General features: G+C 40.9%; 1 protein-coding gene across 8 annotated transcripts in view; it reads right to left on the reverse strand.

Annotated features, from left to right (window-relative positions):
- Positions 1-257: 257 nt before the first annotated feature.
- Positions 258-27,926, reverse strand: part of ZBTB20 (zinc finger and BTB domain containing 20) — a 512,829-nt gene continuing 485,160 nt past the window's right edge. For 7 of the 8 annotated variants that reach the window (XM_075034361.1, XM_075034363.1, XM_075034362.1 and 4 more), the window contains one exon: positions 258-27,903. In XM_075034361.1, coding sequence (XP_074890462.1) covers positions 27,485-27,903 — 419 coding nt within the window. In that variant the 3' untranslated portion in view covers positions 258-27,484. The remainder of the gene's footprint in view (positions 27,904-27,926) is intronic. The other variant, XR_012651362.1, reaches the window with a different exon arrangement.

Genomic DNA, 27,926 nt, shown 5'->3' on the forward strand with positions numbered 1-27,926 from the left:
TCATTCGGTTGGTCTCTGAGCGGTATCTCAGACACCAGCACCCCAGACCTCCAGGCATCTGGCCCCAACATCAAATACTGTTGATGTTCGGACTTGACAATGATCCCAACATGATAAAGTTTTCGGCTGATCTTGCAGACAGCTGCCAGCCGGACTCGTGCCATGCTGCATCAGAGCTAAGAGGGGTCTGCAGGACACTCGCCATCCACCTTCCGTGTCCTCCAGAGAAAAAGAAACGCACAAAGACACCTGCCACGTTCTTTTGTCTTTTTTTTTTTTTAATTATTCCTTCATATTCAAACTTCACAAACAGTGTGAACTTGTACAATACCTCAGAAAGTGAAACTTACAAAAAAAGTGCTGGTAACATTAAAAAAAAAAAACAAAAAACAAACATCATTCTTAGCAACATCAATTACTCTTCCACACAAAACAGAAACCTTGTAAAATTTATTTCCGTATTTTTTTAAGGCGTAATACTTCCGTATAAAGTATATGCAAGAGATAAAACTTCACAGTATTCCAAAATGTCACAATAATAATAATAATAATATAGTATAATGAAGCGCTACAGTTAATTTTCTTTTTTTATTTTTTTTCCTGTTTTAAATAACAAATACAAGTCACAGGTAAATATACGTGAGAAAAATACGAGGCTAATATTAAATGGCAGGTAAGGATACTCTCACTGTAAGAAAAAACTGGCAGGATGTGTGTATTTATTCTATATTTTAAAGCACTTGATAGAAAAGGCGTATGCAAGGTTTGTTTTTTTTTTTTTTAACAATTTTCTATTTGCTTGTTTTTGATAACTGACATACCATTTACAGAGTATAATGAGAGAAAAAAAAGGAACTTAACCCCTCAAAACTTTTGACCTGCTCTTCACATCGTCACAAACCATGTTTCTCGAGATGCCTGTACAGCGGTGGGGGGGTGTGTGTGTGTGGGGGTGCGTGTGTGCAGGCGGCAGCGTGCGCGCGTGGGTGTGCGGATGGGTGGGCGTCTAACGACACGTACGGCCACGGCAATACGCATGGGTACCGGCAGAGACCCGTCTCCTGCGGAGGATCTCCGCCGCTCTGGGGCCAAGTCCTGAAGTCTCTATGCCGGCAAGACACCTCCCGAGGTGGGCAGCGGTGGCTGCCTGCATAAAGACTCCAGGATTTAGGCCTGGGTGCAGTTTCCCATTCACTCAGCATCAAATGACTGTTGGGAATTTCTTTGTCCCCAAGAAGAAAATGTCCCTTTTGTTTTTTGTTGTTTTTTTTTTAACATCCGCGCACACAAGTGCGTGCTCTCCCCTCCACCATTGAGCTCCCCCTCCTCCCCTCCACGCAACAGAGCAAAGACCGACCAAGAAATCTCCCTCTGGGTTCGAGCCAGTGCCGCGATAGGAACGGGACCGTGGATGGATGCCCCCCTCCGCCGCGGGGCTGCGCGTGTGGCGGAAAGGCCGGCGTACACACGCGCGCGCGCGGAGCGCAGCAGCGCGCCCCCAGCCATACCCTCGCCCCCCCACCCGCTCGCCTGCACGTGCTAACAGCCAGCCGCTCGGCCCACGGGTAACAAAAAGACAGCAGATAGCATTAACACATCAGTAAGGTGCTCAAAGAAAAAAAGGCAGCTCCCACTCCTGGAATGGGAAGCCACGTAAGGTGCTTCAAAAAGGTTTTTTTTTTTTTTCTTTTTTTTTTTTTTTCTTTTTTTCAGTTTCAGACATTCTAAAAAAAGGACTGATTGAGCATGTGGTACGTGAGAGCAAGGCCGAGAGTTTTGAGACTTCTGACATCCTCCATAAACGAGAGCTTCCTCAGGGCAGGATGCGGTTTTGTTTGTTTGCTTCTTTTTTTTGTTGTTGTGGTGGATCAGTTCAGATGCAAATTTTTTTTATATAAAACAAAAAAAAAAGTAACAAACCAACCCAATGTGAGAATTAGCGTAGAATTCAAACTGCATTATTGGGCTGAGTTTTTGTTTTTGACTTTTTTTTTTTTTGCCCATTCATTCAGTTAGCACCGTTCCTTTTTATTCTGGTTACAACCCAATTCCTTCTGTAATTATTGAACATACAGAAAGGACCAAGTAGTTGTTTTTATTTTTTGTGATCTGTTTCAAGAGCCCAACCGTAATTCCTCTGCTGCTGCTGTGTTTGTGTAGCATCTGGTTTCATGAGCTTAAGAAGAAAGGTTAGTCTGCTGATATTTAAGGTTGACCTGTGTGTTTGTATGCATACACATTGTTCTATACATACACACTGCATGGAGTACATTTTAACTGGAGATAAAGTGAACTGGGTTCAAACACATATGCACTATCTTCCCCTTTGAAACAGTCTGGAGCTTTGATTTGATTTTTTTTTTTTTTTAAAGTGCATTTAAAGCAAAATAACTGGCATTCACATACCCCATGGAAAACACGATAGCAGTGGAAAGCTTGACTATGCTAAACTCCTTGGACTTGACAACGCCAAAAGCAAATGGGGCAGTGACAGGCCTCGGTGTAGGCAGCTATTCTTGGGCAGCACCATTGGCAAGGAGGGAAGGCAGGAGGTGGTGGAAGGGAAATTGCTTTAGAGGTTGAATATTTGAACTTTTTTCAATTCCGACATAGCTGTGTCATTCCCAATACAGCTTCCTTTACAATGATTAATGACCTCTGTCTCATGGATGTACACATCTGACTCTCCCTAGTTCTGTCTTTCATCGTGTGTGTGTCCCAAGTGCCAGCATCTATTAGGAATAAGGCACTGTTGAAATTACAGTTTTACAAAAGATGCAAAATAATCCAACCCTAACAATCCCGACTGCCCGCACTGCTCTCCTCCCCCTCCCTCCCTTTTTTTAGGGAAATATTGCATGTGATAGAGTTTATTCTTATGTTCTCAAAGTGTGTCAAAAGTAGGCCTTGGACAAATGTCTTAAATCCATCAGCACCAAAGATGGGTAGGAACACACCCTCTCTCTTGTATATATGTGCACACATGCAGACTGTTAATTGGGAGGGGGGAATAACTACACCATTCCCCTGCTGCTCCTCCCTGGCTCTAGAGCCCAGCCTAAGGAATAAATTTCCAGTCCCTCGTCCACAACATTTTCATTTACGGGATCACTTCTGGAAGTGATCAAGGGATTTCTCATTCCCATCACCCAGGTGCTACAGGTTTTTCAGGTGGATGTCTGAAAGGGCAAGCTCCTGGAAAGCCTGCGTGGAGTTTCCCTGCGTGCAGGGGAACAGCACGGGTGGGTGCCCACCCGCACGCTTGCCTGCCAGATGGACACTACTCGGGCTGCTTTGCACTGATTCTTAAAAACAGAAAAGCCTCTACAGCGCAGCTGGCTCCTCCCTGGAGTCAGGGACACTGACCGTGCAGTGGGCAAGTCTGCAGGGAAGCCAGGCGGCAGCTGGGTCCCCGTCTTTGCCCACGAGCAGCTGTGGATTGCAAGACCCTTTTCTGTTATGCCAACGCGCTCTTTTCTCTCCATGGTTTCGACCTGGGAACAAGCCACGTTCCAGTAACTGGGTGGGGTTTATTGGCCCTAAAAATACTGCAGTCGGCCCATCATAATATGCATTTGCTGTGGCAGCTGTGTATCCTTCTCCTGCTAAAATGCTGAAAACAATCCATCAACTACCTTCCCTGAGCCAGGATCCCAGTGGCTCCTCTCACCCTTCACCAAAGGCTAGGGCTGCCTCGTAAAGCAAAGAATATAGTAGAAAGTAGGAAAAGCAAGCAGACAGTAGGGGTTATAGCAAAGAAAGCATGAGACCAGATGGTCTAGCATTTAAGCTCTAGGCTGGTCAGTTTAGCCACCATCGTTAAAATGGACTGAGATTAAAGGAGTCTAAACTGCTACGGACTGGGTTTTTAGAAGTGACACAAACCTTGGGTGGGAAATGAGTTGCCTTTTTCTCTTTTAGTGGTTTAGAAGTCATCTTGATAAGGCCACAAACTGCATTTGTCTTGTCAATGTAACTGCTTGCAAACGGCATGAATTGAAATTGAGTGAGTGCTTCACTCAGCTAGGACAGGAATGGGCGAGAAGAGCCACCCCATGCCCGCTATGACTGCTCTGTAGGAGAGAGGAGCATCTGAGGAGGTGGTGGTGGAGGGTGTCTCCTTGGGAAGACCTGCTACGTGTGGAAAGGGAAAGGAGCTAATAGCATCTCTCCGCTCCCCTTCCCCTCACCACCACCTTACTGTTTTGCTGGACACCTATAGACAAGTAGCACTTCTAAAGAGCCTCCTCCTGCGTCTCTCACGTGTAAGTAGGGGAAGGGGAGGAGGCTGGTATAATTACAAAAGGGGAAAAAGAAGGCACATGATTTTACTCAGTCCTGACTGAACCCACATTTTGAAAGCAAGGGCAGTTTAGGTGGAGGGCAAAAAAGTGCTCAGTGGAGCCGGTGCTCACTGAGAAGAAATCTCAGGGCAAAGGAAGAGGGAGAATAAAACGGAAAGGCAGGAGAAATGAAGGCCACATTCAGCTTTCTGTCTGCTTGACAGTCTCAAGATTTGGCTGCATTATTGTCCAGGAAGGAAGAGTCTGGTTGGTCTCAAATGTAGCCCAGTTACATATCTCCAGTTTTTGTTATGGCTGTTGGTGTCTTCCTCCTTCCCTTTTCTCCAGTCCCATGAGTGACTGGAGCACTGCTTTAGTCTTTCTAAGCCTGTTCTTCAGAAAAATCAAGAACACGGCACACCTGTTTGGTCGCCCTCAGGCTCTACTTCTCCTCAAATCCAGAACCACTGATCAAACTGAGTAGTGCTCCCTGCTGCTTGCTCCCACTGCTGGGGTGCCAAAAAGGCTTGATTAGCGACTGAAAACGCAAAACACCCTCATGGTTTCAGTTGGGTTGGTGAGTTGGTCACAAAAGCCACTGGCTGGATGACAGCAAACAAAGGGAGCTGTTGACTGAGACACTGGGATGTCATTTACAGAGGTCATGATGAGCATCGCGGCTCTCAGTCACTTAGCCCCTTGCACACCGCCATCAGTGACTGTAAGTCTTTCTCATTCCTGTGGTAGATGGGAGAAGTAGAGCTGATGGCCCAGCTTTGGGATTCCAGAACACTGTTTTGCATTTTTTCCCCCAAGTCTCTGCCTCAAAAATGCATTTATTTTCTCTCTTCCCCCCCCACACCCCCCAATTTGCTCAGGAAATCATAAAGCAGAGTAATGAGAAGTAGGATCACCAACAGCTCTATGAAGACACAGGGTGGTAAAATGCTTCCACACAAACTCACAGTCCAGTGTTTGTGACATTTCATAAATAACTTTTTTTTTTTAAAAAAAAGAATAACACAAGAACAATCCCTTTACTTACTCATCTGAAACAAAATAAACAGCAGTGGCTACAAACTTCTTCTTGTAACAATTACAAAAAAACTCCCAACAATACAATCCCCCAACTTTTAACACGCGCCTTGAATTTTTTTTTTTTATTTTAAACCTCAAAACTGCAGCATATCCTTAAGGGCAAACTTTTCAATTAGTTTTTTCTTTCTTTTCTTTTTTTTTTTTAAATAATGTGTTCACCAAAAAGAAAAAAAATTCCACAAAACAGTCTTGTACCAAGAAAATGCATTCAAAAATAGAAAATACTACACAACAAAAATATGTACCCTTCCTTTCCAAAAGAGTCTTCACAAAAATGTAGAAAAATGCCAACCATTTTTTTTTCCTTTCCTGAACACTTAACTTTCAACCTAGGGCACAATTATTTATTGACTTATAATGTCTGTTTTTGCATAAAATATGGAAGATAAAAACCAACTATCAGGACTGTGAAGTTACAAACAACACCTCATTATTCTCGCCACCCCACATTCCCTCCTTAGAAAACAAAACAGAGAAAGCCAATGTTTCAACAACTGATTGAAAGCCGTCAGGCTAGGAAAAACCATCAGCTGATATGGGGATTCAAAGATGCTGGCATAACAGGAAAATCATCTGCCTTTTAAAATGTATGCTCTTTGCATTTATCTCAACACAAGTCTCTGCCCCACTGTACTCAAATGACCAGGCACTATGGAGACAGGACACTGCCGGGCACAGAAGGATCCGGGAAGAATTTGGGGCAATGAGCCAGGGACCGCGTGCGGGTGTGTGCACGCGTGTGCGCACAGTGGTGTTTTACTCGCAAAAGAACTGTTGCCATTTTGAAAGACAGAGAGGATGTTTCCATATGCCTTGAAAGTGCAAGGGCCATTTCTGGATCATAGTAGTTCAATACGCAAAAGTTTTACTATGCTTAATAGTCAAGTCCATTTTTCTGGCAAAGGCAGGCTCTTCAACCAGAGTTAGATCGTATCAGTTCACGGCTTAGAGTGGGTAACAGCTGAAAGCTGGTAGGCAAAAAGTGTCACACCAAGGTGCATCCAGAACTGATTTATTCAGTGGGAAAATGTTTTGCCTACCTTGAACAACATTCAAGGGGTATTATGCAATTAACACAGCCAAAAGACCAACCGTTTTGACAGCAATAAAATCTAGCAGTGGGAACTTAGGTACTACGGGGAAGGCAGCTGTATCTTGCACGCATGTGGCTAAATCCACCCTTTGTGTACCTCCTTTGACTTCATTGCAATTACATCTGCTTACACCAGGGATGAATTTGCCCCATGTGGTTCTGGATTTTATGAGTGTTGGCCATTTAGGAGCCCGACCCTGCAAAACACTGTGCTAAAATACTCCAGGTTGCAGAGCTAGGATCAAAGAGGCTTCTCTCTTCTTTCGTTTGAGATTGTTTGTTTGTTTTCTTTCTAGAGTATCTTTTAGAGGATGCTTCCATAATAAGGAAGAAGAGGGGAGCTTTTTCTTAGCCTTTTCCACTGCGTGGCTGTGTGTTTTCCTTTTTTTCAAATGGCAAAATGTGTTTGTGTTTACTTCCAGTGCATTTTTTTCTCAAAAATTCAAAACAAAAAGGAAACATTACTTTTCCCATCCTTCAAAAGGAAAACAAAAACAAAACAGACTGATAAAGTACAATACAATAAAACCCAGGCATTATAAAAGACAACGTGATGTGCAACAGCAATACCAAAGAAACAAAAATAATATATATATATATTAGGATACAAGTACGAATGAGCCAAGAAAGCTATCTAACCCCACTACCGGATGATTGGTAAGCATTGGTTAAGAAATAGGTAAGGCTATTCTGAGATTTCTAACTTAACACAGTTAACCATTGCTTCTCTCACACCTTCACTTCCTAAATTTTTCACCTTTCACTCACTGGTCTTGTATGTCTTGAAACTGATTTTTTTTCCTTTTCGTATTTTTTGGTCTACAGTAGAATTACATGTTAATAACAACAGCAAAAACAAAACTCAAGCTTGTTGTGAGTATAAGTTGGTGCCACATCCGTGATGCAGAAGAAAGAAGACAGACAACAGAACAACCGCATTCAGTTTTTCACACACAAAGCATATTCAAGGGCAACAGCATAGTTGACCAAAACAAGTTTGGAGGGGCAAGCAGCAGAAGCTGTAGGTTTACAACTACACCAGCAACCACAGCCTGGTCTTTTACCTTTACCAGTGTCCTTGAGGACAACAGTAGCTCAGTTGCCATGTGGCTTTGCCATTCTTGTCATCTGGAGCAACAGCAGACCTGCCATCTACTTACCACTAATTGCACTCCTGGTTCAATGGAAAACCAAAAGGAAAAGGAAAGATAAAAGGCTCCTAGCTGGGGCCAAGGCTATCTCTTGGTCACCTTGGCTGATGTGACAAATCACCAGCCAGTGTGATACTAGGATCAATGAGGGAGGGCACCTGGCTGGCAGGCCATTTGGGAGCAGTCTTGAAGCAAATTCAGACTAAGGTGATGTGACAGATTGTTTAGCCTCCTCCATTAGGGAAAAAGTGATGAACACTGACAGGTTACTCTGGGATTGTTCTGTTAGTGTAAATTCTCTTAGTTCAGCAGGTATGAGAAAGCATACGCTCTCTACTGCTTTCGAATTGCCTTCGTAAATGTCAGCATCACCAACCACTAGAAAGTGTGTTCCCTACAAACTTGGCTATAGCACTGTGACTGAAGCTCCATCGTGATTCCTGGCATTTTCTTTTTTTCCGTGGAACTTCTGAAACATAACATTTTCCTCAAGGGTAAGCTCTAAAATTACCATAATGTTGAAAATATCACTAGCATCTTATTGAACCATAACTATGCCAGATAGTCCCAGCAAAAACTCAAGCTGATCCTCAGCAGAGCTTGTCAATGTCGAGGAAAGGAACGTATAGGAACAAGATGATCAAACAGTACAGGGAAGTTCTGTTTTGGATCTAGCCCACTGGCCAAAGTGATTTTCATTCAAGAGAAAAGGTGCAACAATGAAGCAGGATGACAAATGGAGGAGAATTATGGAAGTTAGTGTTTCTCCATCTGGAGAAAAAAATTGGGCATTAAGTTATGCGGCATCTCTAGTCAGCAACATATGTTTTGGCTTCTTAAAATAAACCTCAAGTTATCCTTGGTTTCTCAGTCAAGCACTGTCTACATGGGGCTTTAGTACCATGCTGAAAAAAAAAAAGAGTTTGTGCTATATTTAAATGCAGTTCCAGTCAAACTAGTTTCAAACTGACCATGTAAAAAGGAACAACTTATTTAAAAGCCATTAAAACTATACAATCACACTTACGCCCACAAACTGATCTGGTCAAGCACTGTAACTGAGTGGGAACATAGGCTGGAGTTTGGCTTTTAAAAACCGGTTTGGTTCCTGTTTACATGAACTAGACCAGTTTTGTTGAAACTGAGTCAGCTGGAATCAGGTTTAAACAGGCTGAATTCAAACCCAGGTTTGGAGCATGGCTCAAAGCCCACTTCTTCAGGTTGCAGTACTTTTTAAAAACTAGTGCAAATGGCATCTTATCACAGCATTGCAAGCATGCAGTGTTCCTCTCCTTGTCCAAATATGGTTGCCATCGGGTCACACCACAAGGGAGGAATATGCAGCAATCAGTCAGCCAGAACAGCTCAAACTACAGAAGTTCTTTATTTTACCACAGCAGGAAAGGCACTCTGGACACAGCAGGCTCAGTAAACCCTCAGCTTCACTTTTTTTCTGGAGCAGTCCACTACTCCTCTTTGACAATGCAAATCCGCTCTGACAGTAGCAATAATGCAGCTGCCGTAAACAAGAAAACAAAACAAAAACTCACCTAAACAAAAAAGGGGAGTATTGGCTCATAACCTGAATTAACTTCAGCAGACAGACTTCATTTCCTCCCATATCATGACTCTGTAGCTGTCACTACTCTTACAGAAGCAAATGCTGCTTTACAAATTAAAGGTGCTCTCCTGCCACTGTATTATGCTGGCTCGCAAATGAACTATGCTTTTGTTGGGCATCCACTGTCTCATTACTGGAAGATGACCTTCCAGTGGTTTTCATCTTATAGGATTCCTGCAGATGGCTCAGAAAAGACTGCATGTTCTACTGTCCTGCCTGCTTTCAAGGGAAGAGTCATTCAGTAGTTCATCTAACACTATACCAGGGGATATCTCCAGTTCTTCTCTTCCAGTCCTTTCAAGCCAGGATGGATGAAATCTCAGAGCTTGCCAGAAAAACACATCCTGAACAACGAAGTGTCTCCTGGTTCCAGACAGACTTGTTCCTTCCCACCCAAGCCTTGCCTCTTGTATGTTATTCCTGCTCTAGTTCTTGATACTTTTCCCAAAGAAGGCAGCCCAACAGACTGACCAGCAGCAATCCACTTTGCATTATGCAGCTCTGTGTAAGTTCTGTACTACCCATTCCTTGGTACTAATGAAGCCAAAATGTCTTAGCTTCAAGTCTAAGGAGAAATTCAGGGCATGAATAGATTTTTGACCATCCAATTACTCTACACATTCCTTAGCAACTGGATGACTACCTCCCCTTTTTTGTCCATAAAACCTCCGTGTACATTAGACAGGTGGTCCCTCCACTACAGGACCAAAGCAGATGCACTCATGTTTTACATTCTTCTCCCAATTGATATACAGAGCATTTTTCATGATCCTGTTTTACCCTCTGGCGGAAGCTGTAATTATAGTCTTACTGAAGAGATTCAACACAAACTTTTGAAAGTTTATAGACCACATAGAGCTACAGCAGAGATGGATCTTGCTGCACATTACTACAGTTTTCTTTTTTCTCATATTATGCTCGCTACAAAGTTAATGACCAAGGCATAGGCCAACATGCATCTTGACTGTAAAAATACTTTCCAACTTAGGATTCCATTTGGTTCCAGCCAAAAGCCTTCATAATGCTTGACTATCTGTTTGGGGAGAGAAATCAGACAGAAGATCCTAAAATGCTAGACAGCATCTTTGCCTAAGCAGGAATATTCCTTATTGTACTGAATTCCATGTCACCCTTTCTTGTCCAAATGTCCTTCCTGCTCCCTCTGCCCCAAAGGCTTGACTGGAACACCTTTAATTGAGTGTTCAGGATGACTGTTTATTGCACTGTTCCCATAACAGCCTCAGAAAGAAGTGCTCTTTTGCAGTGACCTTCCCCTTTGGTAAGCCTGCTTTGTGGCTTCACTCTTGAGCTGAGAGTTCATGCTTATACAGAAGGGATGCTAATCACAGTCAAACCTCTCTCTGAAGAGATCCTATCTGACAATGCAAGTTTTGACATCTGAACTAGGAATTGGTATCTTTATGTTGAAGCCTTATGTTGGTTTTCATGCTGAGCAGTTCTCTTAACTCTCTCACAGCCTGCAAGAACACTCTCTAGGAAAAGGGGGAAAAAGACCTGTAGCACCCTGAAATCTGTGATGCCTCTTCAGTTTCTTTTATAGTGCCTTTTTTTACTTTTTCTTTTCTTTTCTCTCTCTCTTTTTTTTTTTTTTTTTTTTTTTTTACAGAAGCTATCCAATACAGCTATCTCAGTGTCTGACTAGTTGCTTAAAGTAAAGGAAATGCCAGTTCTCTTTCAACCTGGTCAGGTTTACGGTACGTCCTGTTTTCTGTGCCTATCCCTTTCTCTTCTCCCTTCCTGCTTAATTGGCCCCTTCCAATCCCACCACATGTAAATACATTTCAGTAGTGCAATGCAGTGCAGTGCAGTCATACTTAGTGCAAAAATAAAAAGCCTTATCCAGACCAAAAAAGCACAAACTCCCTCCCCACCCCACCCAGCCCCCAAGAAGTCAGCTCTCAGTAAAAGTATATGAATGCCCCAAAACAAAGGGGGATTTGCAGTCTCCCAGCCACACTTTCACATGCTTCATTTTCTCTCCTCCCACTCAATGTAGATATCTCATTAGCAGATAGGACATTTATCGAAAACATAGTAAGTCGAATGACAGAAATTGGAAAGGAGACAAGCCATTGTTTGGGGGCTGCAGAAATAAGAGAGAACTAAATGGATACAGCAAAAAGGTCAGTAGTGGTTTTACACAAAGTTGTCAGATGCAAACTTTGCAAGGGCACACCTTGCAAAGGGCATGTTTAAGTGTGGATAAAAAAACCTAAAAAGCTTCCCTGTTCCCAATATACAGTCCTTATTTTAACAGTGCCCAAGCTAAGGTTCTGTAGTGCAATCAACTCTTCAAAGTGGCAGCTCTCTGTGGCCACCCTAAAACAAATGGACAGATCAACACTAACTTTAGTTTTCTCCCTCTCACGCAGACACGCACGTGCATGGACAACTCCCTCCCTATCCTGCAAATACACGAGTATATATATAAAGGATTTTTTTCATAGCCTTTCTAGGGCTATGGTGGGAAAAGCAGGAATTTTACTGACAGGCATATAAGCTCTTAAGTACCTCAAAGTGAAAACACATAAGAAAAACAAAATAAAGCTCACTAATAACAAAGGCAAGCAGGTTACTGAATCCCCATCAGCCCATACCTCCCTTAGCCTATCTATCTCTTTAAACAAAATAAAACATCTGCCAGGGCTTGCCACTCATTAAGATATCACTTGGGAAAACACAACAAAGACTTTGGGGTACCCACTGGTTTGGAGATTCACTTCAGTTCGGACAGCCACAAGAGCCTCCATCTAACTATTAGAAAGAAGCATGGGGAACCACTAAAACAGTCTAAGAGGCCACAACAGGGAAGGAGGAGCAAGAAAGGGAAATGTATGGAAAAAGGAACACATTAGGGCAATACTGCTGCTGCTATATTAATCTTACTGTAATTGCCCAGTGTATAGAGTATTGCATGCTGCTTCACTGAGGCTCAGGCACATGCTTCCTCATGCCTTCTGCCTCTTCTCCCACTCCCAGTCCCTTGTTGAAGATGGCAGCTCACCCCAGAATGGAAACAAAAGCAAGTAGCAACAAATAAACCAAACGATAACCAAGAAGCAGGTTCCTCCTTACTTTTTCTTTTGCAAAGATAAAAGAACTGTGCCCTCGCCTCCATGCACACTGTTTCATTCTAGTGCAGAGAAGTGTTTCACATGCACAGAAATAAAGAAAAAAACTAAGATAAAGAATCTAAATAAGGGTGCAAGGATCCTGAATATCCACCTCCAAAACAGAAAAATGCCAGACTATAAGGACTTTTGCTGTTTACCTTTACCAATGAGCCTATCATGAAAAACAGAGCACAATGGAATCACTAGCCATGGCAAGAGGCCAGCACCTAAACCCAGTCTCTATGGGTGCAGAGCTACAGTGGCGTGTCCCATGCCAGAGCATACATAAGACACAAAACAGATAATGCATGCTAGCTCTTCTGTAAAATCTATAAACATCAATTTAGCCAGTAAAATCAGCAGCAATGAATTTTCTTGCTGTTCAGCTGTGTGTACTTTGAGGGTGTCCTACCTGTTTGCTGAAATTCTAAGTTCACACTAGGCTACGTGGGTTCCCATCCATTCTCCTGCATGCTTAATGCAGTAGCACTTTTTTAAAAAGAAGTCCTCAGAACAGCTTGATGTAGAGCCTGAATTTGGCGTTATATAATCAGATATTACAAAGAAACAACTTTTTTTCACCCACACGAATATGTGATCACCATTACAGAAAAGGTATGTCCAGAGCACTTCTGGGCAAAGCAGTCAGAAACCTAGAACCAAGTTACTCCAAATATCCAAATACGCAAATGCATTGTTCTGGCAATAGAAAGTAACACAGCAAGGGTGTAAATTAGGGAAAAGTGATTGCTGTGTATCATATATCTACACTAGCTGTTGTGGCTCACTATTTTTTTCAGATAAACATGCCATCACCAGTCAAACCCAAAGAGGCTACATGCTTGTGGAATGAAAGACTCAAGGCTATTTACAACTCTCTGGACAAAAAAATTCCCACGCCTTGTTCAAAGGGAAGCAGCTGTCCTGCACTGTATAGTTCTTCTGAATTAAGCCTCCCAGCATGAAGGAGAGACTATTTAATCACAGAGCCCTTAACACAGGCAAAATCTGCCTGGTGGAGTGAAATTAAATCTTGAGTCAGTTTTATGAAGAATAGAAACTTTGGGCAGAAACATACTAAATTATGGGCAAGTCCTGTGACATCTTAAAGGGTGTGTATGAAATGAGTGTTTAGGACTACAGCTTTCTGGAGGACTACATATGCTTTCCTTGTCAGAGAAAATGCACTGAAGTCAACAAAAGAGCATGTGGGTCCCGCCTGCAGAATTTGGCCCACAGAGTATTGGTCCAATCAATTTTCAGGATTAAGTATAGACCTCACTGATGCTGACAAGAAAGGTCACACAGTACACCCTGCCTGAACTGAGCAGCCTATTTATCTCATGTTTGACAACAAAAACTCATTATGGGTGGAGTTTACGGGAAACCACCAATTTTCTGCTTCATTTCATTGTAAGAATTTCTTTGCATCTGAACTTCGGAGCAAGGATCTAGGGGACTGAATGCTCAGCACATATGAAACTGGGAATAAATTCCAGATTTAAAGGATCCCTATGAGTTTCACAGCAGTCCAAGCTACATCCTGGCATTAGGACAAAGGAAACAGGGCACCCCAAAAGACAATGAAACTTGTTGAAGATACTTGTGAACAAGTAGTTCTGACTCCATTAAATCAAAGTGTGACACCTCTTCCACCAATAAATAGGAACTATAAATTTTGTAAAAGGTATTCATACATTAAAAAAAGAGCAGCAGCAGATACTGGAGATTCAGTCTTTTCCTCTAAGTGGCACGGGTGAAGAGCAAGTCCCTTGTATGGAGTTCAAGCCTTCCTCTCTCCTGAGAGGCCCCCCAGTCTTTGGTGCAAGCACCCCCAAGGCAGGGGACTCTCCTCTTATTCAACCTTGCAGCAAAGAGCTTTAAAATCCCTTTCTGTCCCTGCACAGTAGCATAGAGCAACATTCTCTTAGTACAAGCTTCTCCCTCTCGTGGTGACAGTGTTACCTACTTCAACTGTTGTGTTCCTCAAAAGCTGTACAACACAGAAAAGAAGTGCAAAAAGGAGCTGAATATAAATGCTGTCGACCACAGAAACGTGAGACCATGGCTTGCATTAGCCCTGGAGGTCTACTTGGTCAACGAGGAGATGGAAAATGAAAGTAATAATGAAAACCATACACTAGAATAAAGCTAATATTTGGACAGAGTCTTCCCTTGATGTTTGTATCATTCAAGGAAAGTGTCCAATGCAAGAATCTATAAAACTGTAAAGCCAGTATCACCTTCTGTTTTCTATCTCCTTAGAAAAGCAGAAAATATGCACATATGATACAAGTTTCTTAGAACATCACAATTCTCAAGATTAGTATTTCTTCAGAGAATGAAAAAGAAAGGATACATGTTCAAAAAAAGCAAGATTTCTGGATTCACAAATGACTGACTGTCTTTTATGTAAAAGATATGTTAAAATAGTGTTCACCAGCTGATTATTTTGTTAGTTTCACTTTCCCTTAGGCAATTGTATCTGTACACACTGTGTTCTAAAAGTACAATCTCTACTGTGGATAATCTACCTGTTTGGTACCATCCTGTTTGTAAAACCACTTCTTAGCCTAAAAATATAAACTGTAAACTGTATAGGATGCAAAATGAACTGAGGTGTTTAAAAAAGCATTAGGAAAAATAAAAGGCAACAAAGAAGTTAAATCAAGAAACACATTAAACTAGTAATTATCCTAAATTAATTACTGAACCTTACAAAGGATTAGCAGGGGAAGCGTGGAATGGGTACACAGCCATTTAAATGATCAGGCATTCTCAGTGAAGTGCGAACACTCTCTACGAAAATATGTATGATTCAGCATTCAGTCAAAGGAAAAGGCAAAGACCATGGTCAGAAAATGTGGACCACTGAATCAGCACTCTTGCAGCAGCTAACTGGAATTAATTTGGGAAATGGCACCTGTTTGGCTTAACAGGACAAAGCCCATCCTTTATGTAATAGGGTAATCTGGTTTTGTTACCTGCGTAATTAATATTGAGAGGATAGTCTCTTCCTTCCCTTACAAATGGGTATACACAGAATAAAGAAAAGCTGGACTTAGAAATCACTGCTGGAAGACCATAACTTTTAAACTGCAAGTAGAAAGAAAAAGGATGTGGTAGTGGCCTCCACGTAAGTGCAAATGGCAGATGACAGGAGTCTGTAAGGAATGCCAGCACTTGATGATTCCCATGCTTGAAGTTCTCATTTTATTATCCCAAGATGTGGCATAGGTAACTCCTTCCCTCTCTTCCCACTCCAAAATAACTGTTTAAGTTTATTGATTTGCAGTGACACAGATTTCCTCAGTCTCAGTGAAAGCACAGTTTGTAATTGATGTGACCATCTCTCATTTCTTTCAGTCTTCACAGTTAGGAGAAATGAGATATAATTAATACCTCCTCCACAACCCTCATCCACTTGATTTTGCACATTTTCATTTAGGAGTGATATGTTATCCACCAAAGGAATGAAGGTCAGCTGAGATGTACCTGAATTAGGAAAGGAAACATAAATTCCCATGCGCTCATAAGTTTGCACTCTTACAAAGTTTGGATCTAGACTTGCTGCCGGGGCCGTCTGTTGCAAGATGAGAAGACAGAAAGGACACCCCAAGCCATAAGGCTTGGTTGTCAGTCAGCTTCCCCTGGCTTATTTGGACCTAGATGTTGACATATCCTTAGTGACATCTTTTTCAGCAGCTCTGTGGTAACAATCAAAATCTAGCGGGACTGACCCAAAACTCAGAACCAACAGCAACACGGTGTGAAGATGATAAAGGCAACACTCGCCTTGGAAAACTTTTGAACTGAAACTCAAACTTGCAGAGGTTGTTTTTATTTGAAAAAGGGGAGATCAAGTGGATAAGTAAAGATGCAATTGGAATATATCAATAGTGGTGGATGGAGGTATTATTTATCCAATTCTTTGCAAAATCCACTGGCCACATTTAGCATAACTGTTCAGAGAATAATATTTCTTCTACCCCTCGTTAGCATGGAGGATAATTTTAGGACATCTTAAAACTTTAAAGAAACAGAACTTGGAAAGAGTGAAAGACCACTTGCGGCATCTTTCTCCAAGGCTAGGAATGGAAGAGGAAAGTGACATACGCTTTTACAAATGAAATAACAGGACATCTTAGAAGAGAGCTAATAGATAACCTTAATTGTCTTGACTAATTGTTCTTCTGTTATGAAAGGGTAGCAGGGAACAATCTCTAACTTTTTGTAGAGCCTAATACTGTTTTTACCTTTTCTTAAAAACATTACTTTCCTACATCTTGCTACATAGAGATTTTTAAAAGCCTGAAAAAAATACTGGTAAAGACAATAAAGAAGCCAATAATATGAAAAAGCACACTAGAGCTGTAATAATGATTGTTAAATGCTTCAAATAGCTGCAGCAGCTGATTGGGTTGTGAATGATACATGTGAAAAATTATTTTTCTATGATCATAGGCAGATGCAAAAGTTAAATGATTATACTATGTATATATATTGATATAGAATTGCTATATATATTGTGTACTGTATGTTCTAGCTTTCAGAAATACTGTATTGTAGTGTACTGTACTTAACTAAGCAGATCTAAATAGCAACTTGTCATTTTCCACAAAGTCACTAGTACTGTTAACAAAATCCCAAAAGTCTATTTTCTCCAGTAAAAGAAATACATACTGTTACAGTCACAGACATTTTGACTATAGAGAGACAATGTACATTTAACCAAAGAAAAACCCCAAACCAAAATAAAAACCTCACCCCAAAATCAACCAGCCAAAATTGTTGCATTTATCATCTTATTCAGAAGGGGAAGGGAAATGCCCCCAATCTAAGAAGAGGAATAACATTTACTGAACTTTGTATGAGTGTAAATGGAAGAAAAAAATCCCCCCCAAATCTTTTGAGACAAGAAGAATCCCCCAATTGGGCAAAAGATTTAAAGGAATAAAATGTTACTTTTAGGGCCAACATGATACCACAATAGGCAGCTGTAGCTAAACGTACTTATTCATCCCACTAACTAAATGGGCACAAAATGAGTTCTAGAAATCCTGCAGTTCTCATGGATTATATATGGAACACTCTCACTGACCGGTTTCTTCTCCTCCTGACAATCTACAGTCTTCTAGACACGCTAACCATGTTCCTGAAAAGATTTTGGCAAAGACCATGGGAAAGTCAGTTAATTGTTAGTGACTGCACATTTGGAATGGATTATTCAGATTACTTGTAAAGATATTCATAGCCAATATGTTTCAGAGTATGTGAGGTGGGGAAAGAGCTGTTTGATACGGCACTTTGGATACTAGAAGCTCCAAACCTGGAGTATTTGGGAGTCTCTCAATACACTGTGTTGCTAACTGTTTAAAGACTTGGTATTTTTTCACTGTTCTTTTTAAGGGGAGCAAACAGGCAAGTTAATTTATTTTGCTTGGATTTTACTCCTTCGTCAGGTGAACATGTTGCAATTCAATGGAAATGAGTGACTGAACTCAACATTATCGTTCCAGAGCTGCACCGTCCCATGGATGCCCATCTTTGCTAGTGAAGCCTGCTGAGCTGGACTGTTTTATTTATTTTGTGGCTGAAAGACCACCCAAGGCTCTGAGAGGCACACTTCAGCCTTCCTTTCAGAATGGGTACTCACAAAAATACACTGGACCGAATCTGGGTGTCATGTTTTGAATGAAGGCAAACATCTTATTTGGGCAAACATCCAGTCAAGAGCATTTGGCCAACAGAATGTGTTTTATGAATATATGTGTGCATATATACCGTATAAGTAGTGTACTTATTTTTAATTAGATTCATATAGATTCATGCCAATGCTCCGGTTAACGTTGTAACCGTTGTTTCATCTAAACCCTTTCCTGAACCATGCGTGTCAACACAATTAGCAACCTGTCCGTTAAAGCCAGAAAGAGACAGCTAGCTAGCTACTTACACATGCACACATACACATGCATACTCACACATACATTTGCACACACACACACACAGAGGCCATATAATTTGGTTTTATTCAAAGATCCCATAGGTATTAACAGACTATGTGACAAATGAAAGTAAAGGACTTCATGGGAAAAGAGAGAGGAAGTAAGTTGTGATATATTTTCAGGGCAGCTAGGTGAACGTAATCCTGCTTCCTGAAAGTGATGGTCCTCTTTAGTCAAACAGTATATATTCAACATGGGGGTTGAACTTTTATGGGACTTTATAAGGTTCAGTGAAGAACATGGCAATATCCAGGTGGCAAAAAGGAGCAAAGTGAAATAGAAAAGGTGCCTAATTAAATGTACAGATCTCAGAAAGATACCTGTCTGTTTTGTAGGAACAGGACACTGCAGAATCAGACAGTTGAGCACAACAATAAGTATCTAACCAAGCTCTGCACTTTCCTCAAGTGTCATAGGACTGTGAACTTGGCAAAAAACCACCAAGTCAACTGTATGAAGTGTGCACACTGTAGAAGTCTGCAGTTCTGCCTAGAAAATACCTAAAGCAAGAAATGCTTTGCTACACTGGTACCAGATTTTCCAGCAGGGTAAGACACAGTGGGGACCTTATGAAAGCACATGGGCTACTGTAATACCTAAGCCCAACCTGACATAGCGCATTTACAAGGGATGCTTGGGGTGTGGCTGCATGACTGTGTACGAAATTTCGCAGCACAAAGAGGGCTCAAGTGCTAACAAAGCTTGCATGAGGAGTGGAAATGATATCCCTATGGGCTGAACTGGATACAAGTTCTCACACATGATGGGATATTGGCGGGTCTTTTATTCGTATAATGATATTGCTGCAGCAAAAGGATATTGTTAGAATATGTTTTTCTTAAAAGAAGACACAGCTAAACCAATCAAAGGGCCTACATTTATCAGTGACATGCATGCAACCCAAAAGTGCCAATACAGGTTGCACTGATAGAAATTAAGAATGAAATTTGTCACTGGGAAGTAGCTTTTCACCGGATTTCTCTCTCATGAATTCCACTGGCATTGGCGAGGCTGGAGTCAGTAGTCAAATCACACAGCCCTACCCCCCAGTCATTCATTTGGTTTAGGAAGGATTTACCCTCCAGGGTTTTACAGGGAGCTGATGCCAACCAACTCAATCAAAAGGAGGAGATCACTTTGGAAGAGGACCAAACCTGGAGCTGTAACTGAAGGTAAGAAACAGCTGAGAAGCACCATCCAATGTGAAGAGACCACTATGCCTCACTAATACTTCTTTATCTCTTCCCTACTCTCTTAAACAGGAAAACACAATATGACATATTTCATATGAAGGGAATGTTTTAGATGAAGCTTTGCTACAGATACAAAACATGAGTACACTCCATACTGCTCAGACACATTTCTGTTTTAAGGCAGCAGTTGTATACAAGGCTGTAGTGTATTCAAGGCTGTAGTGTATTTGCTTCCCAAAGAAGTATCTTACTGCTCTTTGCTTTTTGAAAAATAGTTGAGGGCAAATGTGTAAATTGGGGATGTTAAATACATAGTGTTTGGAAGATCTTCTTGGTCTGCTTACCTCATTGTTACACTCCTTTTCCTAGGGGAAACATTAAAAGTTTTCCTTGGGCGTATGTCGTTGTGCACAAAAATCTCAGTTCACTGACTGTGGGGAAAGGAAGTCAGTGAAGCAGACTTAGTTCTGGTGGTGGAAGCTGTGATCATGTATAACATGAAGAATCATGTTATAGTAGCAGAGTTCTGCATATCTTGAGTTGGCCTCTTATTATTTTAAAAGCTTTTAATGAACAATTCTTGGGGAAACTGGCATTTAAATACCATGACTAATTCTTCTTCTGATGTGACTTTGCTAGAATTATGTTTAGAATATGTTTGACTCCTTGTATTTTAAAATAAACCCAGAAACTCCTGAGTTACCAATTGCAATGTGAATAGTGATTTAAAGCACATTATGGGTCCAATTTACTTTTTTACCTTATTGACAGTAGATCAGTCAGCTCTGCTTCTCCTACACTTGGACTCTCTCATAATGCCTGGGGATCAAGCACTACTGCAGAGGCTAAAATGCAACAAGAAGCCAGCACCATTGCTAAATATATAATGAAAAAATATCTATTAATATTTAACATTGTATTTTTTTTCACTAAGACCATAAAATTTAAACCAAAATTATCCAGCAGTATCCTAGTAATTATAAACATTAATTCAGAGTGGATATTTGTCCAGATACTGGCAGACATACACAGGGAAACAATTCTTTCATTCACCAAAATTTTGCCTTTGTGCAAGTCTACTGTTACCATCTTAGTTACTCCTGATCTATAGCAGAGGGGGATCAGAAATAGAAACATTGAATGCATAACATTTTTTGTGTTCCTAGAGGCACTAATCTAGTTGATTAGTTATCAGCACTGGGAATAATTAGATGGATATACACTATTACCTAACACATCTTGTTTCTCATTTACATATTTTCTTAGAAAAATGAAACAAAGATTCCCCCTTGTGCTTCACAACAATAAGTCTAAGAGAGTAAAGCATTCTTACTTTTCAGACAGGTTGTCTGTCTCCTTCTCCCTTATGGACCTAATCTCTGTTCTATGCTAAAGAAAACACAACCCACCTTTTTGTTTTGTCTGAGTTAATTTGAAGAATATGCACATACCTAAAATTCTCTCCAAGTTTACCAGCTTAGTCATCTGTCACAATCTGGGGACTCCTTTGCTCCTGCTGAAATTAACTGGATCACTGAGTAGCCTTAAAGGAAGTTAGCTGAGACCTTATTACTTCTAACAGGACAAATAAGAAAGTTAACAGCAGCAAAACCCCTGACTTGGCATGGCCACAACAAGCCCCTGATGGACATGAATCTAGCATTAGGCCACCTTCATACACTTGGCTGTCTTACTGGACATGCTGTAGAAACTTGGTACTTCTAGCATCTGCCCTTCTGCAAGGCCTTCCTACCCGATTTTGGTTTCTGTCAGTGGGACACAAGTGCTGGGAAAGGTTTGCATTGCATTTACAAACTCAAGACTCCAGATTTAATGTATTATCTGTAGTTTCTCTCATAAGCCTTTCTTCAGCAGAGCTGTGATCACTTAGGGTCCAGATCCTACTGAGTGACAAGTGTCCTGGGAGCAGAGGAGGCTCAGAACCTCTCAGGGCTAAGTTCTCATCACATTACACCTTCCTTCATGAATTTTCACAGCCAGCATAAAAACAAATCAGGGAATGTGAAAAGCAGCTATTTTGCTTTAGGCTGATCACATGCTGCTTCAGTTAGGCTACCTGCTGATTCATTTCTATCAGGTTTATTTCAATAGCTTAGAGGAGCTGGATGCTGAATTGAAAGGGTTGGATTATGAAAATCTAGTTTTCCTTGACAGAACAGCCACCAGGTGCTAATTTGATATTATATTTCTTTTTGGGCAGCAAGTCATCTTCAGCAGTGAGAGCTGGAGGATTTCCTTAGCCTAAGACTGTCAGAAGGGTCACATATCTAGGCATACTGAAGTATGACTTCAGTCCTAGGCATACTGAAGGTCTGGTTATGTTTGAAATTGTTTGGGTGCTTTTGATTTTGGATTGGACTCTACACTCCTGCAAATAGTATGTTTTGTACCTTCTCACTATAGGATTTTCTTTCATTACTAACGACAGGCAGGACATGCTAGAATAATACTCAGTAATGGCAAGAGATTTGTTCCTCCACCGTGTGAATGATCCAGCATTAATTAAATAGCTCAAGGTTGACTGAAATCAATTAGTTTGGGGTTGGTAAGAAGTGAGGGGGCTGAAGGTATGTGGGTTATTACTCAACCCTCCTTTGGATGAAAAAGAAATGAGAAGAAAAATAGGTACCACTTGGCCTCTTTGATCTTAGAGCAAAGGGAAATCTCATTCTTTTAGAAAGTCAATTAAATGCCACTCTTCCCTGTTAGCTTACTGTGAATTTCAGCTGGTTTTGAAAGTAAGGAATACCATGGGCCAGAAGTGGGCCTAGTGGAAGCATGACAGTTGCTGAGAAAGTGTCCCCAGAGCAGGTCCTGCAAAATATCTATACCCATTTCCCTTATGAGAGACTAGTAATAGGGGATTTGTGAGAGGAGGGACCAGACTGAAATACCATATTACAATTGCTAGACTGGTGTAGTCCGCTGGTGTGTTCCCATTATTTATGAGTTGTATTTGCTAGTCCTCTGCAAGAGGTCGCTGTAGAAGAACCTCACTAATTGCACACACCCCAGACACGCACACGCACACACTCGGTAGCTGTTCTCTTCTTACTAACCAGCAGACTGATGTTGTGTTCCTGCATTCCTTGTGGATTCAGATTTCCCAGAGAGAGGCAGAGTTCAGTGGAATGGGCAAGAGAAGTTAAATTTTGGGTCTCTGATTTATGATTTCACATAAAACAGGAAAGAGGGTGTTTCAAAGACAGCAACAAAATTCCTGAAAAGGAATCATTTCAACAAGGTGGTAACTAACCTGAGGAACTCAATTCCACAGGATAGCACTCGGGCCACCTAGCAATTAATAAGCTAGATCTTTAAAGGAGAATGAGAATTATCTGCCACAATATATAATTTTTATATGGGATAAAAAGTTAAGGCCATAAATTATTATGTCTTTAGGTTATAAGCAGATACATAGCTAATGAGGATTATAACAATCTTCTCTCTTAGGCTTATTACTTTGTAATTATCCAACATGGGTCTTTCATCTTCATCCAAATCATCCGTAACTGGCCATGTGTCAGAAACAGAATACTGGGCGAGGTGGACCACAGGGCAGATCTGCTCTGGCCAATCCTACATTTTCAATTGACTTCATCAGCCTCAGCAGCAGTAAGAGAAGGCACTTACCTCCCATTTACTCTCAGGCTTCCTTTATTGCACTTTTGCCTTGTAGAGGCCTTGATTTGTATGCTTGAATTTATGTCCTATTTAATGCCCTTTTCCATTGCCAAAGCAATATAAAGAGAGCTTTAGGGAAAGTGAGAATCAGGCTCAAGGAATGCAGGTTATTGCATGCTCCATCAGAGGGATGTGTGCTACAGTCTGCTTTTTCTCATCTATATCATTTTATCAGGTGTTTTGAAGGAAGCCTTTCAAGCCTACTGAAATGGATGCGCTCAAACACTGTCAACAGCAGTTTGTACATCATTGTGGCTGCTAGTGTAACACAGGTGTTCTTTCTGCTAAGGAATATGGTAGCAAAACATGAAACTTGACGATACCTGTAACATTCAGATATTGTAGTTATTTCCAAGTAGTAAATAAATATTTCAACAGATGGGAGGAAGCATTATTAAAAGAATTTAACATTTTAAAAGATAAAGGGGTCTATGTTTGAGCTCCTAAGTTCATAGAAGGGCACTTAAATAAGCGACCTGATGAGCATTTTCAGTTACATTTGCAGTCATGCTGCAAGCTGCTCCGTATTTTACAAAATCAAATCACTAATTTTTGAGCCTGGAAGTTCAACAAAATCAGTTTATATTTCAGGCAGCCATTTGTGAAGACCTTGGCCTAAGCTCTTTGACAAGTGATTTAGAATTCAATCTAGTATGCCTGAGCTTTACTTTAAGAAGTTTGTGTATTTTTTTAAATGGCACCCTTCATTCATTCACAACTGAACTTTATTTCAGTTCAAATTTATTAGGCCCCATAATAAATCTGCATTTCAAAGATGATGCTTCTCTGACTTAAGGAAGGTTGAAAATTGAAGAATTAAAATTTAGATAGGATTTTTCTCTCTAAACACCATAGTGTTCAAATTTTGGCGGATGTAAACACTGATTCTTATTTCCTTTGTGCTGGCATATCTCTTCTGATATCAGAACCAAATTCCAGAATATGCTAAATCTTGACTATAGTTCACCAGATTTAACAACGGCAAATTAAACAGCTTTTCCCCATACCTCAGATGACAAATGAGCAGCTACAGATTTTTAAGCTGGGTAAAATTCTTCATTAATTCCTCATATGGGAGAACACCAAACTCTTTGATACTAAAGACCTCAGAAAAAACTCCTTTCCTCAGAGAAAGACCTTCAATCCTTTTGTAGAGGTTCACCTTCCCCATTTTCTTCCACACCCTTGTCTCTAGAACCTTTATTTTCTGTTCAGATTTAGTGTGTCTTTACATGGCAGATACTAGTTCTCCCTCTCTGTATCTTAGGCTTTGTCCTTTCACTTCTCGGTTTACATGCCAGCATTGCTTTTACCAATGTGGTTATGAGAACAGTATTTGTTAACTAACTTGTGCTCCTTCTCCAGCCCTCTTGAACTATGCAAACAAATTGGTAACAAAAAAAGACGCTACCATATAAGAGACTCATTTGCTCTGGCACTTGCCTCGAAGTCTCTTTATGCTGCCTACTGCACCTGAGAATCAGGGCTTCAATGTTTAGGATCAGCTGAACAATACCTTGCAGGGTACAGAAAGATTCTGAGACTGAACCACCTGTCAGTTTTTTTCCCCAAAATAAATCAGTAATGGAACAGGCATAGAACATAGCAATGAGGTTACCTGTGCTGAATCACAGACATCTGATACAGAAGTAAAGAACACGCAAAATTGTATGTGGAGATCTATCAAGTCAATAGTTAGAAAGTTGTCCAGCATAAAAGAATGTCTTATGTGAAATGCTCAGTGTTCACAAGCAAAGTTTTGTAAACTTAAGAAAGCTTAATTTAAATATAGACACAAGTAAAAGCTAAACTAGCAATTTTTTCTTTTTTTTTTTTTTTTCTTTTTGCATATTTTTGTTAGGTGCTTCTTCTCTGCCTAAAATGTAAAGTCCAGAGTGCAGCTGGTGCAAATCCTAGCTATGGATTTCAAGCAAGACAAAGATAGTGTCAGACACTGATCCAACTGAACTAAGGACCCATGTACTTTGGGAGTTGGCTTTGGGGGAAAAATTCTCACACAGATACACAGAAGACGACTAGGGAGAACACCAGCCCAAACACAATAAAACAAAATACAAAACACCAACATATATATGCAGATCAGGAATCAATCTTTCACACTGATCCTACATTCCTTGCATAGCTTTGCATATGCAGAGAATGCGGGATGTGGCCCTTCAGTTAGACATTTTTGCAAATGAAGAAGGGAAGATTATTTGCAATGGTAACATTTTAAGTTATTTTGGCATCAGCACAATTACCAGGGGCAGGATCAGATTCCCACACAAATATGGAAGCTCTCTAGTGAGCAAGGCAGGGATGAGAGAACAATACAGCAGACTAATTCTTGTCCAGTGACCAAAAAGAAGGGAAATTCTAGTTATTACACACTTCCAAAACTTTCATACCTTTTCAAATAAGAAGAAGGAAAAGACTACAGATTCTATCATCCCAAAACCAAGGGAACATTGCTAGAAAAATCTTTCTCAAAGGAACCGCCCTTCAGCAGAAATAAATTCTGAGATGGAACCAAAAAAAGAAACAACAGAACCTTGGTAAGAGCCAAAAGAGAACCATGTAATTAAACAAAGTAGCAGTTCAAATGATACTGCAGGATGCACAAACTCTAGTAGATAATCTCACAGATGACTTCACAGAGCCCCTCATCGACCCAGGTAATTCTTGATTCCATTAGAAAAGAGAGAGAGAGAGAGAGAAATACTAGAAAAGAAAATTAAGAAACATCCTTCCTCTTTTTTAAAATAAAAATCAAGATCATCTCCCCTCCCCCCCTCTATCTGGAAGCAGGTTAGCTAACCTTAACAGTCTCAATTTAAAATAAAATATATATTTTTATATATATTCATATATATAATAAAAGAGAAGATATTAGTGGCAGTGTACGCAAAACAAAAAAGAAAACAAAGAAAAATTACTTTTAACAATCTCACTTTTTTTGTTTTTTTTTTACACAAATACTGTTGTAAATATATTAAAAAAATCAGCATTCTATCTGGTAAACGTCACTTTTGCCCCTCTATAAAATTTTGAATTAAAAAAGTCCCAAGAACTCTTTTTTGTTTAATTATTATTCCCCTCCCCACCCACCCTCTATTCCTCTTTCTTCCACAAGAATAAATCCTGATGCAACTTTTTTTTTTTTGCAAAGATTGTGGGAACTAACCCTTCTCTTGTACCTAGATCCATCGGTTGCAACCTCTGATATCTTTGATTTTCCTCTGTGTTTCTCTTTGCCTTCTGTGAAAGTCCCTCTTGATTGTGCTGAGGCCCTGGGCTCAGCGAAGACACTGAATAAATTACAAAAAAGCCACCGTTGCTCGTTGTCTGAATCTTCTTGGTTTCTGCTGTAAGGTGGTGGTGGTGGTATGGGAAAAGCAGCGGGGAGGGTGCGCCAGAGAGCGTGGGATGGAGCAGAATCCAGGTGAGGAACCTCTGATTCTTTTTCCTCACTCTGCAGGGACTCCACACTATCCAAGCCACACTGCCTCGCACTCCCCTCAGCCCTTTCGCGTGTTTGTGGATGCATGTGTGTGTGAGAAAGCAGACACGTGGTGGAAACCAGCAGGGCCTTGTTTCCTCTGGTTGCTGCTCAACCAGAAGCAAAATATTCCACAGTTCTAACTGGATACTGTGAAGTCCGAAAGCGGTCAGCATTGTGAATTATGTCCATTGAAACACTGCGAGCGGTGTACTTATAACGACAGTAGGCCTTGTAGATTTGTAATATATTTTGTTTTGTTTCTTTTTTTTTGTAGTGCTCTTCACAAGTGAGAAAAAAGAAATTGTTTTTTTTTGTTTTCTATTTTTTCTGTCTGTTTTTTGTTTTTTTTTTTTGTGGTTTTTTTTTCGTTTGTTTTTTGTAGTAAAGAAGGGTTGTATTTAGAGGCCAGTAGCTAGAGATCCAACCAGTGGAGCTCATGAAGCACTACCTGGCCTTAAGGCCACCATCCGAGGGAGGTTGGGAAAATTATTATTCACCCAGCCTCCGGAAATGTAATGTACCAGCAGGCAAAAAACAGTTCTTCATGTAGTACAAAAACAACAAAACGAAACGAACCCAAAAAAAGGAGGAAAATAAAGGTAAAAATGAAACAAAAATCATTTCTTAAATTCTAGTGCCATAGCTTTTTTGTTGTTTCTATTTTTTTGTTCATAACAAAGAGAGAGAGAGAGATTCTACTTATCCGTCTGACACATGCATCCTCATGTGGTCGTTGAAATGCTCGATTTGGTCAAACTTAGCTGGACAGACAGAGCAGACGTACGTGGTCCCCTCCGTGCAGGCCACCACCCCGGCAGGGACAGCCCTCGCGCCGGTGCCGGTGGCTCCAGGCGTGCCGTTGGTGGCACTGTGCAGAGCCACATGCCTCTCCAGCAGGGTCTTGTGGGAGAACTTCTTTTTGCAGATGTAGCACTCGTAGGACTTCTCCCCACGGTGGAGGCGCATGTGCACATTAAGGGAGCTCTTCTGGGTGAAGCGCTTGTTGCAGATACTGCACTGGTACGCCCTCACGCCAGTGTGCGTCACCATGTGTTTGATTAGGTAATCCTTTAAAGAGAAGGAGCGCCAACAGATGCTGCATTGGTGGGGTTTCTCACCTGCCCATTACCAACGAGAAAGA

The sequence above is a fragment of the Buteo buteo genome, chromosome 8 (assembly GCF_964188355.1).
Source record: "Buteo buteo chromosome 8, bButBut1.hap1.1, whole genome shotgun sequence".
NCBI lineage: Eukaryota > Metazoa > Chordata > Aves > Accipitriformes > Accipitridae > Buteo > Buteo buteo.